This window comes from Haematobia irritans, chromosome 4 (genome assembly GCF_050003625.1).
Source record: "Haematobia irritans isolate KBUSLIRL chromosome 4, ASM5000362v1, whole genome shotgun sequence".
Classification (NCBI taxonomy): Eukaryota; Metazoa; Arthropoda; class Insecta; order Diptera; family Muscidae; genus Haematobia; species Haematobia irritans.
The window spans coordinates 19,401,103-19,418,488 of NC_134400.1; the positions used below are offsets into that span (position 1 = coordinate 19,401,103).

General features: G+C 21.8%; 1 protein-coding gene and 1 long non-coding RNA gene across 2 annotated transcripts in view; both read left to right on the forward strand.

Moving 5' to 3' along the window:
- Tdh (L-threonine dehydrogenase) overlaps nucleotides 1-12,175 on the forward strand; it is a 29,782-nt gene extending 17,607 nt beyond the window's left edge. The window contains exons 2-6 of the mRNA XM_075304886.1: nucleotides 3,884-4,133; nucleotides 9,426-9,552; nucleotides 9,646-9,793; nucleotides 11,373-11,478; nucleotides 11,559-12,175. Coding sequence (XP_075161001.1) covers nucleotides 3,884-4,133; nucleotides 9,426-9,552; nucleotides 9,646-9,793; nucleotides 11,373-11,478; nucleotides 11,559-11,883 — 956 coding nt within the window. The 3' untranslated portion in view covers nucleotides 11,884-12,175. The remainder of the gene's footprint in view (nucleotides 1-3,883; nucleotides 4,134-9,425; nucleotides 9,553-9,645; nucleotides 9,794-11,372; nucleotides 11,479-11,558) is intronic.
- Nucleotides 12,176-16,050: 3,875 nt separating this feature from the next.
- Nucleotides 16,051-17,153, forward strand: LOC142235191 (uncharacterized). Its single transcript, XR_012721823.1, has 3 exons — nucleotides 16,051-16,388; nucleotides 16,453-16,558; nucleotides 16,624-17,153. It is a non-coding gene; the product is annotated as an uncharacterized LOC142235191 (long non-coding RNA).
- Nucleotides 17,154-17,386: the final 233 nt, after the last annotated feature.

The following is a 17,386-nucleotide window of genomic DNA, read 5'->3' on the forward strand; positions in this document are numbered from 1 at the left end:
CCACAACTGGTATAGAAATATCGAAAACGAAGACACATATTAATAGATATGGGGTTATTTCTTAAAGTAGACGTAATAAGAGAAAGCACTACACCCAAAGAAACACATTGGAAAGTCTGATGAAAAAAGACAAAGGTGTTTCTGTTTGAGGAAATAGCTGAGATAGGGTCTTATTCTAACGTACCTTCCAGATCCGAAAATTACTCCTCTTTCCACTTAAATATTCAATAGTTCCAGAGAGTTTTTGTAAATAATGATTCTCACACACTGAACAAAATATTTTCGTAAGTACAATAATTTGAAGACCTTACAATACGAAGACTGAAGACCACCGTTGCCACTCGATCTAATAATAATCTACCATAATTTGAAGAAAGTTTAAACAAATAAAAAACCAATTTTGTTTTTGTAGATATTTTTGTCCCAATTTTATTTCTATAGAAAATTTTGTCAAAATTTTATTTCTATTGAAAATGTTATCAAAAATTTTTTTTCTATAGAAAATTTTGTCAAAATTTTATTTCTATAGAAAATTTTGTAAAAATTTTATTTCTATGGAAAATTTTGTTAAAAAAGTCAAAATTTTATTTCTATTTTTTTGTCAAAATGTTATTTTAATAAAAAATTTTGTCAAAATTTTATTTCTATAGAAAATTTTGTGAAAATTTTATTTCTATAGAAAATTTTGTGAAAATTTTATTTCTATAAATTTTGTGAAAATTTTATTTCTATAGAAAATTTTGTCAAAATTTTATTTCTATAGAAAATTTTGTCAAAATTTTATTTCTATAGAAAATTTTGTCAAAATTTTATTTCTTTAAAAATTTTGTCAAAATTTTATTTCTTTGGAAATTTTATCAAAATTTTATTTCTATTGAAAATTTTATCAAAATGTTATTTCTATAGAAAATGTTGTCAAAATTTTATTTCTATAGAAAATTTTGTCAAAATTTTATTTCTATAGGAAATTTTGTCACAAGTTTATATCCATAGAATATTTTGTTAAAATTTTATTTCTATAGAAAATTTTGTCAAAATTTTATTTCTATAGAAAATTGTGTCAAAATTTTATTTCTATAGAAAATTTGCCAAAATTTTATTTCTATAGAAAATTTTGTCAAAATTGTATTCCTATAGAAAATTTTGTCAAAATTTTATTTCCATAGAATATTTTGGGAGCCACCGTGGTGCAATGGTTAGCATGCCCGCCTTGCATACACAAGGTCGTGGGTTCGATTGGTGCTTCGACCGAACACCAAAAGTTTTTTCAGCGGTGGATTATCCTACCCGCACACACAAAAAAATTTCACGAAAATTTTTCCAATTAAAATCTTAATTGAGTTTTAAAAAATATTCAATTAAAAATTTAATTGAATCAACAATTTTTTTAATTGAAATAAAAATCAATCACACAGATTAATAGTATCAATTAATGTTTTAATTGGATCAATTAATTTTTTAATTGACTGTCAATTAATTTTTTAATTGATACTATCATTTCTGTGATTGAAGACATTTCAATTAAAAAATTAATTGGATCAATTAATTTCGTGATTGAATCAGAAAATTTTTTTTTGTGCAGTAATGCTAGTGACATTTCTGAGGGTTACAAAGCTTCTCTAAGTGGTTTCACTACAATGTGGAACGCCGTTCGGACTCGGCTATAAAAAGGAGGTCCCTTGTCATTGAGCTTAACATAGAATCGGGCAGCACTCAGTGATAAGAGAGAAGTTCACCAATGTGGTATCACAATGGACTGAATAGTCTAAGTGAGCCTTATACATCGGGCTGCCACCTAACCTAACCTAACCTATAGAAAATTTTGTCAAAATTTTATTTGTTTGGGAATTTTGTCAAAATTTTATTTCTATTGAAAATTTTATCAAAATTTTCTTTCTATAGAAATTTTTGTCAAAATTTTCTTTCTATAGAAAATTTTGTGAAAATTTTATTTCTATAGAAAATTTTGTCAAAATTTTATTTGTTTGGGAATTTTGTCAAAATTTTATTTCTATTGAAAATTTTATCAAAATTTTCTTTCTATAGAAATTTTTGTCAAAATTTTCTTTCTATAGAAAATTTTGTGAAAATTTTATTTCTATAGAAAATTTTGTCAAAATTTTATTTCTATAGAAAATGTTGTCAAAATTTGATTTCTATAGAAAATGTTGTCAACATTTTGTTTCTATAGTAAACTTTGTCAAAATTTTATTTATATTTAAAATATTGCCAAAATTTTAGTTCTAGAGAAACATTTGTCAAAATTTTATTTCTATAGAAAATATAAAAATTTTATTTCTATAAAAAATTTTGTAAAATTTTATTTCTATAGTAAATTTTGTCAAAATTTCATTTCTATAGAAAATTTTGTTAAATTTTTTTTTTGTATAGAAATTTTTTTCAAAATTTAATTTCTACAGGAAATTTTGTCAAAATTTTTATTTCTATAGGAAATTTTGTCAAAATTTTATTTCTATAGGAAATTTTGTCAAAATTGTGTTTCTATAGAAAATTTTGTTAAATTTTTTTTTTTGTATAGAATTTTTTTTTTTTTCAAAATTTAATTTCTACAGGAAATTTTGTCAAAATTTTTTATTTCTATAGGAAATTTTGTCAAAATTTTATTTCTATAGAAAATTTTGTCAAAGCTTCATTTCTATAGAAAATTTTGTCAAAATTTCATTTCTATAGAAAATTTTGTCAAAATTTCATTTCTATAGAAAATTTTGTTAAAATTTTATTTCTATAGAAAATTTTGTTAAAATTTTATTTCTATAGAAAATTTTGTCAAAATTTCATTTCTATAGAAATTTTTTTTCAAAATTTAATTTCTACAGGAAATTTTGTCAAAATGTTATTTCTATAGTAAACTTTGTCAAAATTTTACTTCTATAGAAAAGTTTGTCTATTTATGAAGTACCTCTTAATTGGAGAGGAATATTTCGTAAAATCTACCATTACTTCAAGAAATCTACCAATCTTCCAAATAGTAAAAAATCTACCATTTTTGGTAGAATTCTACCAACTGTGGCAACCGTGCTGAAGACACATTTTTCTGGTACAAAAATGTTCTACTTGACCAACTTTTCATTGAAGGCTTTTTATCTTTAGAGATAGTATTTTGATTTTAATAAATACGAAAAATTCTTCATTATTAATGAAACCATCTTTAAATTCGATCATTTTATATCTTAACTACACTGAAAAAAATATTGATCTAATATTACAAATTATGCAACCTGAATTTTAAGACACGCCATTTGCACGCTAGTAAGTACAAATTTCATAAAAATAATAAAATTTGAATTAAAAACAAGTTCACAATATTTGCTTTAAAATTTTTTACTGTTAATTAAAGACATGAATCTTTGAAATTTGTGCCTCTTAAAAAGAAATAATCTTTAAATTAACAGAGAAATTTAAATCTAAGATTTTTTGAAGATTTTGCATCTTTGGCTATTTTTTTTTAATTTAAGAAAATGTCATTTATGTTATGCTAGTGTATGCTAGATTTTGCCATTACATGAAAACACATAGGTTAAAGGGCAGCCCCATTAAGTTTCAGGCTCACTTAGACTATTCAGTCCATTGTGATAACATAGAAAAATTAGTTACGATTTGTGTCCTAGTATCAAGTACGCAAGACTTACATTTAGATTTAATTTCGTATTAAATTTAACCTTAATATAATTTCTCGGTTCTTTGGCTCAGGATTAATACCAAAATAATTTAAGTAAACACAAAATCTTAGGATCGGGAAAGGGTATTGCAAATGCCCTTTAGCATTTTTTTTTTATTTCCAAAAATAGCTATATAATAATGATTCCAGCTTATTACATTATTCACTATTTAATGTATACATATTTTTTGGTTTTCATTACAGGTGGATTAGGCCAATTAGGTATTGAGTGTGCTAAACTTTTAAGATCCCAATATGGCAAAGAAAATGTCATATTATCCGATATCATTAAGCCCAATGATGCTATATGCGAAAGTGGACCCTATATATTTGCTGACATTTTGGATTTCAAAGGATTACAAAAAATTGTCGTCGATCATCAAGTAGATTGGCTGATACATTTCTCTGCCTTATTATCGGCTGTTGGAGAACAAAATGTGCCTTTAGCAGTGAAGTAAGTACCAAACATTTTTAAACATATGTTTACACTATGTCAAAATTTTATTTATATAGAAAATTTTGTCAAAATTGTATTTCTATAGAAAATTTTGTCAAAATTTTCTCAAAATTTTATTTCTATAGAAAATTTTTGCAAAATTTTATTTCTATAGCAAATTGAAAATTTTGTTAAAATTTTATTTCTGTTGTTTTTTATTTCAGCTTAAAACCATACATTGACTAAACTACAAGTGTAGCTTAACCAACAGAGGAATAGAATGTTTGTCAAATTTATTTGGGCAAAGCCCTATAGACTGCAAGATGGTTGGATGGACGCACGTTTCGGAATTACCACATTCCTCATCAGCATCCTCTACTTGCAGCAAAACTATCAACCAATTATCTGAAAAAATTCAGGCACTTCATTAAACCCAACAATGAACCACACTTAAACCTTCCGAAAAAAGGTTTTGCATGATAGCCGGCTTATGTTTCGAATTTATTTCTGCATAAACCGGCTATCATGCAAAACCTTTTTTCGGAAGGTTCAAGTGTGGTTCATTGTTGGGTTTAATGAACTGCCTGAATTTATTCAGATAATTGGTTGATAGTTTTGCTGCAAGTAGAGGATGCTGATGAGGAATGTGGTAATTCCGAAACGTGCGTCCATCCAACCATCTTGCAGTCTATAGGGCTTTGCCCAAATAAATTTGACAAACATTCTTTTCCTCTGTTGGTTAAGCTACACTTGTAGTTTAGTCAATGTATGGTTTTAAGCTGAAATAAAAAACAACAACAATGTTTAAAGAACAAAACCAACAATAGCAAAACAAAACGAATGGAAAATTGTATTTCTATAGCAAATTTTTGCAAACTTTTATTTCTATAGAAAATTTGGTCAACATTTTATTTCTATAGAAAATGTTGTCCAAATTTATTTCTATTGAAAATTTTATTTCTATAGAAAATTTTGTCAAAATTTTATTTCTATAGAAAATTTTGTCAAAATTTTATTTCTATAGAAAATTTTTTCAAAATTTTATTTCTATAGAAAATTTTCTCAAAATTTTATTTCAATAGAAAATTTTCTCAAAATTTTATTTCAATAGAAAATTTTCTCAAAATTTTATTTCAATATAAAATTTTCTCAACATTTTATTTCTACAGAAAATTTTCCCAAAATTTTATTTCTATAGAAAATTTTGTTAAAATTTTATTTCTATAGAAAAATTTTCAAAATTTCATTTCTAAAGAAAATTTTGTCAAAATTTCATTTCTATAGAAAATTTTGTCAAAATGTTATTTCTGCAGAAAATTTTGTCAAAATTTTATTTCCATAGAAAGTTTTGTCAAAATTTTATTTCTATAGAAAATTTTGTCAAAATTTTATTTCTATAGAAATTTTGTCAAAATTTTATTTCTATAGAAAATTTTGTCAAAATTTTATTTCTATAGAAAATTTTCTCAAAATGTTATTTCTATATAAAATTTTCTCAAAATTTTATTTCAATAGAAAATTTTCTCAAAATTTTATTTCAATAGAAAATTTTATTTCAATAGAAAATTTTCTCAAAATTTTATTTCTACAGAAAATTTTCCCAAAATTTTATTTCAATAGAAAATTTTCTCAAAATTTTATTACTACAGAAAATTTTCCCAAAATTTTATTTCTATAGAAAATTTAGTTAAAATTTTATTCCTAAAGAAAATTTTGTCAAAATTTTATTTCTTTAGAAAATTTTCTCAAAATTTTATTTCTAAAGAAAATTTTCTCACAATTTTATTTCTATATAAAATTTTCTCAAAATTGTATTTCAATAGAAAATTTTCTCAAATTTTATTTCTACAGAAAATTTTCCCAAAATTTTATTTCTACAGAAAATTTTCTCAAATTTTTTTTCTACAGAAAATTTTCCCAAAATTATTCAAAATTTCATTTCTAAAGAAAATTTTTCAAAATTTTATTTCTATAGAAAATGTTGTCAAAATGTTATTTCTATAGAAAATTTTGTCAAAATTTTATTTCTATAGAAAATTTTCTCAAAATTTTATTTCTATAGAAAATTTTCTCAAAATTTTAGTTCTACAAAAATTTTTCCAAAATTTTATTTCTATTGAAAATTTTGTTAAAATTTTATTTCTATAGAAAATTTTGTTAAAATTTCATTTCTAATGAAAATTTTGTCAAAAATTTATTTCTATAGAAAATTTTCTCAAAATTTTATTTCTATAGAAAATTTTCTCAAAATTTTATTTCTATAGAAAATTTTCTCAAAATTTTATTTCTATAGAAAATTTTCTCAAAATTTTATTTCAATAGAAAATTTTCTCAAAATTTTATTTCTACGGAAAATTTTGTTAAAATTTCATTTCTAAAGAAAATTTTGTCAAAAAATTTTATTTCTATAGAAAATTTTGTTAAAATTTTATTTCTATAGAAAATTTTGTTAAAATTTCATTTCTAAAGAAAATTTTGTCAAAAATTTATTTCTATAGAAAATTTTCTCAAAATTTTATTTCAATAGAAAATTTTCTCAACATTTTATTTCTATAGATATATTTTCTCAAAATTTTATTTCTATAGAAAATTTTCTCAAAATTTTATTTCTATAGAAAATTTTCCCAATTTCCCCAACATTTTTCGAAAATTTCATTTCTAAAGAAAATTTTATCAAAATTTTATTTCTATAGAAAATTTTGTCAAAATCGTATTTCTATAGAAAATTTTGTCAAAATTGTATTTCTATAGAAAATTTTGTCAAAAGTTTATTTCTATAGAAAATTTTGTCAAAATTTTATTTCTATAGCAAATTTTGTCAAAATTTTATTTCTATTGAAAATTTTGTTAAAATTTTATTTCTATTGAAAATTTTTTGTGTCTCAATTGTAAAAATTTAGCTTTTTTTCATACACAATTATGTCCATTTATGATTACTTAAATAGTAATAATATTTACAATTGTTTTTTTAAATGGTTTTCTTTATTTACTTAAAAATGACAGAACCTGAAAACATAAATAGTAATAATATTAAAAATTTGTTATTTCTATAGAAAATTTTGTCAAAATTTTATTTCTGCAGAAAATTTTCTCAAAATTTTATTTCTATAGAAAATTTTCTCAAAATTTTATTTCTAAAGAAAATTTTCTCAAAATTTTATTTCTACAAAAATTTTCCCAAAATTTTATTTCTATAGAAAATTTTGTTAAAATTTTATTTCTATAGAAAATTTTGTTAAAATTTCATTTCTAAAGAAATTTTTGTCAAAAATTTATTTCTATAGAAAATTTTCTCAAAATTTTATTTCTATAGAAAATTTTCTCAAAATTTTATTTCTATAGAAAATTTTCTCAAAATTTTATTTCTATAGAAAATTTTCTCAAAATTTTATTTCTATAGAAAATTTTCTCAAAATTTTATTTCAATAGAAAATTTTCTCAAAATTTTATTTCTACGGAAAATTTTCCCAAAATTTTATTTCTATAGAAAATTTTGTTAAAATTTTATTTCTATAGAAAATTTTGTCAAAAATTTATTTCTATAGAAAATTTTCTCAAAATTTTATTTCTATAGAAATTTTTCTCAAAATGTTATTTCTATATAAAATTTTCTCAAAATTTTATTTCAATAGAAAATTTTCTCAAAATTTTATTTCAATAGAAAATTTTCTCAAAATTTTATTTCTACAGAAAATTTTCCCAAAATTTTATTTCTATAGAAAATTTAGTTAAAATTTTATTCCTAAAGAAAATTTTGTCAAAATTTTATTTCTTTAGAAAATTTTCTCAAAATTTTATTTCTAAAGAAAATTTTCTCACAATTTTATTTCTATATAAAATTTTTTCAAAATTGTATTTCAATAGAAAATTTTCTCAAATTTTATTTCTACAGAAAATTTTCCCAGAATTTTATTTCTACAGAAAATTTTCTTAAATTTTTTTTCTACAGAAAATTTTCCCAAAATTTTTCAAAATTTTATTTCTATAGAAAATTTTCTCAAAATTTTATTTCTATAGAAAATTTTCTCAAAATTTTATTTCAATAGAAAATTTTCTCAAAATTTTATTTCTACGGAAAATTTTCCCAAAATTTTATTTCTATAGAAAATTTTGTTAAAATTTCATTTCTAAAGAAAATTTTGTCAAAAATTTATTTCTATAGAAAATTTTCTCAAAATTTTATTTCTATAGAAAATTTTCTCAAAATTTTATTTCTATAGAAAATTTTCTCAAAATTTTTCAAAATTTCATTTCTAAAGAAAATTTTTCAAAATTTTATTTCTATAGAAAATGTTGTCAAAATGTTATTTCTATAGAAAATTTTGTCAAAATTTTATTTCTATAGAAAATTTTCTCAAAATTTTATTTCTATAGAAAATTTTCTCAAAATTTTATTTCTATAGAAAATTTTCTAAAGAAATTTTATTTCTATAGAAAATTTTCTCAAAATTTTATTTCTATAGAAAATTTTCTCAAAATTTTATTTCAATAGAAAATTTTCTCAAAATTTTATTTCTACGGAAAATTTTCCCAAAATTTTATTTCTATAGAAAATTTTGTTAAAATTTTATTTCTATAGAAAATTTTGTTAAAATTTCATTTCTAAAGAAAATTTTCTCAAAATTTTATTTCTATAGAAAATTTTCTCAAAATTTTATTTCTATAGAAAATTTTCTCAACATTTTATTTCTATAGAACATTTTCTCAAAATTTTATTTCTATAGAAAATTTTCTCAAAATTTTATTTCTATAGAAAATTTTCCCAATTTCCCCAAAATTTTTCGAAAATTTCATTTCTAAAGAAAATTTTATCAAAATTTTATTTCTATAGAAAATTTTCTCAAAATTTTATTTCTATAGAAAATTTTGTCAAAATTGTATTTCTATAGAAAATTTTGTCAAAATTGTATTTCTATAGAAAATTTTGTCAAAAGTTTATCTCTATAGAAAATTTTGTCAAAATTTTATTTCTATAGAAAATTTTGTCAAAATTTTATTTCTATTGAAAATTTTGTTAAAATTTTATTTCTATTGAAAATTTTGTGTGTCTCAATTGTAAAAAATTAGTTTTTTTTTCATACACAATTATGTCCATTTATGATTACTTAAATAGTAATAATATTTACAATTGTTTTTTTAAATGGTTTTCTTTATGTACTTAAAAATGACAGAGCCTGAAAACATAAATAGTAATAATATTAAAATTTTTTTTTATGTTTTTCTTCATATCCTTGGAAATGAATGATATACATATATGATAGCAATTTATAAACGTCTCGATTGTTTTTTGTATTTTTCCCCTCTTTTCAGAGTTAACATAGAAGGTGTCCATAATGTTATCGAACTTGCTAAACAATATAAATTGCGAATTTTTGTACCATCCACCATTGGTGCTTTTGGTCCCGACAGTCCCAGAAATCCAACACCAAATGTTACAGTAGGTTACTTTACTTGGCGTGACATACATTTGCTATAATTTGCATTGCATGATATATTTATTGCCAAATTTTCCGTTTTGTGTTTGTTGCAGATTCAAAGACCCCATACAATTTATGGTGTGGCTAAGGTTCATGCTGAACTAATTGGAGAGTATTATTATCATAAGTTTGGTTTAGATTTTAGATGCCTTCGTTTCCCAGGTGTAATTTCTAGTGATCCCCCAGGTGGTGGCACCACTGGTAAGTTTTATATTTAATTCGATATTGAATAAGTTTTATTGAATTGTTCAGGTATTAAACTCAGCTGGCTACACAGTAAGCAAAATATCACAAAACTATTTCCAATTGAAAAGTTGATTTTTTTATCAATTGTATCAATTAATTTATACAATCAACATTCTAATCAAGAGAGAAACATTAAGTTAATTAAGTCAATGTTTGAAAATTTTTAAAGTTTTAATTAAAAAATTTATTGATGCAATTAACTTTTTAAACAAACTCGGAAGACTAGTCAGTAAAAAAATGGAGGAGAAAATTTGTCAACATTTGATTTCTATAGAAAATTTTGTCAACATTTTAGTTCTACCGAAAATATTGTCAAAATTTTATTTCTATCGAGAGTTTTGTAAAAATTTTATTTCTATAGAAAATTTTGTAAAAACTTTATTTCTATAGAAAATTTTGTAAAAATTTTATTTCTATAGAAAAAATTTTATTTCTATAGAAAATTTTGTCAAAATTTTATTTCTATAGAAAATGTTGTCAAAAATTTATTTCTAAAGGAAATTTTGTCAAAATTTTATTTCAATAGAAAATTGGGTCAACATTTTATTTCTATAAAAATTTTTGTCAAAATTTTATTTCTATAGACAATTTTATCAAAATTTTATTTCTTTAGAAAATTTGGTCAAAATTTTATTTCTATAAAAATTTTTGGCAAAATTTTATTTCTATAGACAATTTTATCAAAATTTTATTTCTTTAGAAAATTTGGTCAAAATTTTATTTCTAAAGGAATTTTTGTCAAAATTGTATTTCTATAGAAAATTTTATTTCTATAGAAAATTTTTTCAAAATTTTATTTCTATCGAAAGTTTTGTCAAAATTTTATTTCTAAAGGAAATTTTGTCAACATTTTATTTCTATAGAAAATGTTGTTAAAAGCTTTATTTCTATAGAAAATTTTGTCAAAAGATTTATTTCTATATAAAATTTTGTCAAAAGCTTTATTTCTATAGACAATTTTATCAAAATTTTATTTCTATAGACAATTTTATCAAAATTTTATTTCTATAGAAAGTTTTGTCAAAATTTTATTTCTAAAGGAAATTTTGTCAACATTTTATTTCTATAGAAAATTTGGTCAAAATGTTATTTCTATAAAAAATTTTGTCAAAATTTTATTTCTAGAGGAATTTTTGCCAAAATTGTATTTCTATAGAAAATTTTCTCAAAATTTTATTTCTATAGAAAATTTTGTCAAAATTTTATTTCTATAGAAAATTTTGTTAAAATTTTATTTCTATCGAAAGTTTTGTCAAAATTTTATTTCTATAGAAAATTTTGTCAAAATTTTATTTCTATAGAAAATTTTGTCAAAATATTATTTCTATAGAAAATTTTGTCAAAATATTATTTCTATAGAAAATTTTGTCAAAATTTTATTTCTATAGGAAAATTTTGTCAAAATTTTATTTCTATAAAATTTTTGTCAAAATTTTATTTCTACAGGAAATTTTGTCAAAATTTTATTTCCATAAAATTTTTTGTATATAACATCTAGTTGATTGCAATTAATAATTAAAATTATATTTAACAGATTATGCTGTGGCAATCTTCCATGAAGCATTGAGAAGTGGTAAATATACCTGCTACTTGAGACCTGATACACGCTTGCCAATGATGTACATAGAGGATTGTTTAAGGTAATATTAAAAAATGAGCATAATGTTTGTTCCTATGTTTATTGGCATTTTTTATATCACTTTTATTACTATACACATAGATCCCTTCACGAATTCATGTGCGCCCCCACAGGACAGCTAAAGCGTCGTGTATATAATGTAACAGCCATGTCTTTCACACCGGAAGAATTGGCCCTTAAACTTAGCAAATATGTACCAAATCTTCATGTGACATATAAACCCGATAGCAGACAACAAATCGCCGATTCATGGCCTGAGGTATTTGATGATAGCGAAGCTCGACGCGATTGGAATTGGCAGCATAAATATGATTTGGATAGATTAGTGGATTATATGGTAAAGGATGTTCAAGAGAATTATATCAATGCTGAAAATGGTGATAGAAGAGCCTCAGTAAAAATTTAATTTTGTAGCCTTTTAATAATTATTTATCATTGTTAAGTTTGAAAATAAAAACTATGGCATTGTATTTGTACATACTGCTGACCAATGCCCACATATGTGTATGAACGAATTGTATTTTGGTGCATTTTAAATTAAACAAATCCATGATAATATCAATAAACATTAAAGTTAGCATTTAATTGTTATATCTATTATATTGCACATATATGTATTTATTTACAATTACCAATTACCATTAAAGTAAAATATTTTACTTTGTGATAAACAAGTAAATAAAAGTCAAATTATCATATTTGTTGTTTTAATAGAAACTAACTAAAATTTTTATGAAAAACAAAATGTTGACCAAATTTTCCATAGAAATAAAATATTGACCAAATTTTCTATAGGAATAAACTTTTGACAAAATATTCTATAGAAATAATATGTTGAAATAAAATTTTGACAAAATTTTCTATAGAAACAAAATGTTGACAAAATTTTCTATAGAAATAAAATTTTGACAAAATTTTCTATAGAAATAATATTTTTACAAAATTTTCTATAGAAATAAAATTTTGACAAAATTTTCTATAGAAATAAAATTTTGACATAATTTTCTATAGAAATAAAATTTTGACAAAATTTTCTATAGAAATAAAATTTTGACAAAATTTTCTATAGAAATAAAATTTTAACAAAATTTTCTATAGAAATAAAATTTTGACAAAATTTTCTATAGAAATAAAATGTTGACAAAATTTTCTATAGAAATAAAATGTTGACAAAATTTTCTATAGAAATAAAATTTTAGTAAAATTTTCTATAGAAATAAAATTTTGACAAAATTTTCTATAGAAATGAAATTTTGACAAAATTTTCAATAGAAATAAAATTTTCTATAGAAATAAAATTTTAGCAAAATTTTCTATATAAATAAAATTGCGTTGGGAAGCTCTGTTCTATAGAAATATAAATTTGACAAAATTTTCTATAGAAATAAAAATTTGACAAAATTTTCTATAGAAATGAAATTATGACAAAATTTTCAATAGAAATAAAATTTTGACATAATTCTCTATAGAAATAAAATGTTGACAAAATTTTCTATAGAAATAAAATGTTGACAAAATTTTCTATACAAATAAAACTGCGTTGGGAAGTTCTGTTCTATAGAAATAAAATTTTGACAAAATCTTCTATAGAAATAAAATTTTGACAAAATTTTCTATAGAAACACAATGTTGACAAAATTTTCTATAGAAATTAAATTTTGACAAAATGTTCTATAGAAATAAAATTTTGACAAAATTTTCTATAGAAATAAAATTTTAGCAAAATTTTCTATAGAAATAAAATTTTCTATAGAAATAAAATTTTAGCAAAATTTTCTATAGAAATAAAATTGCGTTGGGAAGCTCTGTTCTATAGAAATAAAATTTTAGTAAAATTTTCAATAGAAATAAAATTTTGACAAAATTTTCTATAGAAAAAAAATTTTGACAAAATTGTCTATAGAAATAATATTTTAGTAAAATTTTCTACAGAAATAAAATTTTGACAAAATTTTCTATGGAAATAAAATTTTGGCAAAATTTTCTATAGAAATAAAATTTTGACAAAATTTTCTATAGAAAAAAAATGTTGACAAAATTTTCTATAGAAATAAAATTTTGACAAAATGTTTTATAGAAATAAAATTTTGACAAAATTTTCTATAGAAATAAAATTTTAGCAAAATTTTCTATAGAAATAAAATTGCGTTGCGAAGCTCTGTTCTATAGATATAAAATTTTGACAAAATTTTCTATAGAAATAAAATTTTGACATAATTCTCTATAGAAATAAAATGTTGACAAAATTTTCTATAGAAATAAAATGTTGACAAAATTTTCTATACAAATAAAACTGCGTTGGGAAGTTCTGTTCTATAGAAATAAAATTTTGACAAAATCTTCTATAGAAATAAAATTTTGACAAAATTTTCTATAGAAACACAATGTTGACAAAATTTTCTATAGAAATTAAATTTTGACAAAATGTTCTATAGAAATAAAATTTTGACAAAATTTTCTATAGAAATAAAATTTTAGCAAAATTTTCTATAGAAATAAAATTTTCTATAGAAATAAAATTTTAGCAAAATTTTCTATAGAAATAAAATTGCGTTGGGAAGCTCTGTTCTATAGAAATAAAATTTTAGTAAAATTTTCAATAGAAATAAAATTTTGACAAAATTTTCTATAGAAATAAAATTTTGACAAAATTGTCTATAGAAATAATATTTTAGTAAAATTTTCTACAGAAATAAAATTTTGACAAAATTTTCTATGGAAATAAAATTTTGGCAAAATTTTCTATAGAAATAAAATTTTGACAAAATTTTCTATAGAAAAAAAATGTTGACAAAATTTTCTATAGAAATAAAATTTTGACAAAATGTTTTTTAGAAATAAAATTTTGACAAAATTTTCTATAGAAATAAAATTTTAGCAAAATTTTCTATAGAAATAAAATTGCGTTGCGAAGCTCTGTTCTATAGATATAAAATTTTGACAAAATTTTCTATAGAAATAAAATTTTGACAAAATTTTCTATAGAAACACAATGTTGACAAAATTTTCTATAGAAATTAAATTTTGACAAAATATTCTATAGAAATAAAATTTTGACAAAATTTTCTATAGAAATAAAATTTTAGCAAAATTTTCTATAGAAATAAAATTTTGACAAAATTTTCTATAGAAATAAAATTTTAGCAAAATTTTCTATAGAAATAAAATTACGTTGGGAAGCTCTGTTCTATAGAAATAAAATTTTAGTAAAATTTTCAATAGAAATGAAATTTTGACAAAATTTTCTATAGAAATAAAATTTTGACAAAATTGTCTATAGAAATAATATTTTAGTAAAATTTTCTACAGAAATAAAATTTTGACAACATTTTCTATGGAAATAAAATTTTGGCAAAATTTTCTATAGAAATAAAATTTTGACAAAATTTTCTATAGAAAAAATTTGACAAAATTTTCTATAGAAATAAAACTTTGACAAAATGTTTTATAGAAATAAAATTTTGACAAAATTTTCTATAGAAATAAAATTTTAGTAAAATTTTCTATAGAAATAAAATTGCGTTGCGAAGCTCTGTTCTATAGATATAAAATTTTGACAAAATTTTCTATAGAAATAAAATTTTGACAAAATTTTCTTTAGAAATAAAATTTAGACAAAATTTTCTATAGAAATAAAATTTTGACATAATTCTCTATAGAAATAAAATTTTGACTAAATTTTCTATAGAAATAAATTTTTGACAAAATTTTCTTTGGAAATTAAAGTTTACCACAAATGTTTGACATTTTCTATAAATTCAGTATAAAACATTTCTTTCGAATAAAACAACATTTTTTATACTAACCACAAAATTTTGATCAACAACTTTAAAGTAAGATTTTTTTTTAATTTTGTAGATTTTTGGTAAAATTTTCTTTTAATAGATTTTTTTTTTTGGCACGAGTGGCAACCATGTTTAGAATACTCTCATAGACAAATTAGAAGAAGACGCAGTCTTTTCATTGCAAAACTGAAACACCAGAGGACTCTGCCAACAAAATATCATGAAGTTTGCGTCGACGTGTCTCTTAAATGTACTGCCGTTTGCTTCGGAAAATATTATAACATTTGTGTTTTTCATAAAATTCTGAATTAAAAACCACAAAAGCCATACCAAAACGATTATAAAAAATTAAAATAAAACGTGTGTGTATGAGTATATTTATTATGGTTTTATGCGAATATTGCTGTTTTAATTTATTCCTGGGCAGAGCTGCTTTGGAATAAATTGACAAATAAAAAAAAAAATTTCATAGCCCTCTACACCTTGGCATTTGTTTTCTCTTTATAAGAGCAGAAGGCTACATCTTATAAGGTGTGTACTATGTTCCTTTTTCGAGTTGAAAAGCACTTTATTTTCGCGATTACTTTTCCTTAAATAATCAAAATTATAAATTAAAACAAACTTATTCCTGTAAAGTCTTGCCGAAATCTAGAGGAACAAGAAACTGTGCATAAATTGAGTTAATTTATCTGATTTATATTGAACTGTTTTAATAAAGTAACCGCGAAAATTTCAACGCGAAAAGCGAACATAGTACTTACCTATAGTCTCAATTATCTTTGATACCCCAATAAACACAGAATGAGCGTTTTTCAAATGCAACAACTTTTCAGTTTGATGATAAATATAATTTTCAACATAAATTCAACTTGACTTGAAATAACTCATCTTCAATACATCTTCAAATTGTTTGTGAATTACTTCCAATTTGCCAAAATGTTGACGAAATCTTTGAAAAGGTGTTGAAGATAATATGAGAAAACTTTGACAAAACACTACCCTAAAATGCAACGAAAAAACCATGTGGTTTTCAATACTTATTTGTGCAACGAAGTTCGTGGTCAATTGCAAGAAATAAAAAAAATGGAAAATTTTAGACAAATAACCAAAGAGTTTATAAAAATAGGTAAGTGATAATAAAAAATAAAATAAAACTTTAAGGAAGTCACTAAATGCATATCTCTTTGCAGAAAACTAAAATTATGGATTCTACGTTCTTGAAAACATTAAAAAGCTGACCGATGAAAAAATGGTGGACAATTAAGTGGAACTGCTTCAAATAGTTTATAATAATTGGTACGTCAATATGAAAAATTAAATCAACACTTTAGAGAAGTCACTAAATTTAAATCTCTTTGCAGAAAACTAAAATCTGTGGAAGCTACTTTCTTGCAAACATTAAGAAGCTGACCAATTAAAAATGAGTGGCTTATCGACAAGAAAACGTTTCCAGAAACATTACAAGTGCAACCAATTAAAATTGGTAAAAACAACAAATTGTTGAAATCAACAACTTCTGGATGAAAATGTGCATCACATCGTCAGTTTAATTCATATGCTATTATCAGTTTAAAATGGATATTTTGTGAATTCCTTCTGCTGAAAATCAATTCTAACACGCGGTCCAGTACGTTCCTAATTTCAAATTGCCCGCATGTTAATAAATTTTAATGCTGTTTTATGACACCAAAAGGAAGGAAATCGAATTATCAATGCAAAAGTGTTTACTAATAATGTTTAAGATATTTAAAGTTTTGTTGTTTGTTTTTTTTTTTTCTTATTTGTTGATATGTTTAATAATCAATTGGTATTGTAGTGTATTATGTAGTGTAGTGTATTATTATATATTTTATTTTGATGAAAATGAATAAATTATACAAAATTCATAGAATTTTGGCTTTGACTTTCAATTTGAAGTGGGGATACCATTCATACAAATTTGGGTTGAAAAGTATTTGCAACGATGTTAATTTTGAATTTGACTCGCATCGAAAATTGTTTGACAAATTATTGAGTAGCGATGCATTTCAATTTGAGGATAACACTTGAGATATTATTGCTAATGTGTTGAATTTCACTGTTGAGGGTAATGTCTGTTTTTTGTTGAGAACGCGATTTTCTCAA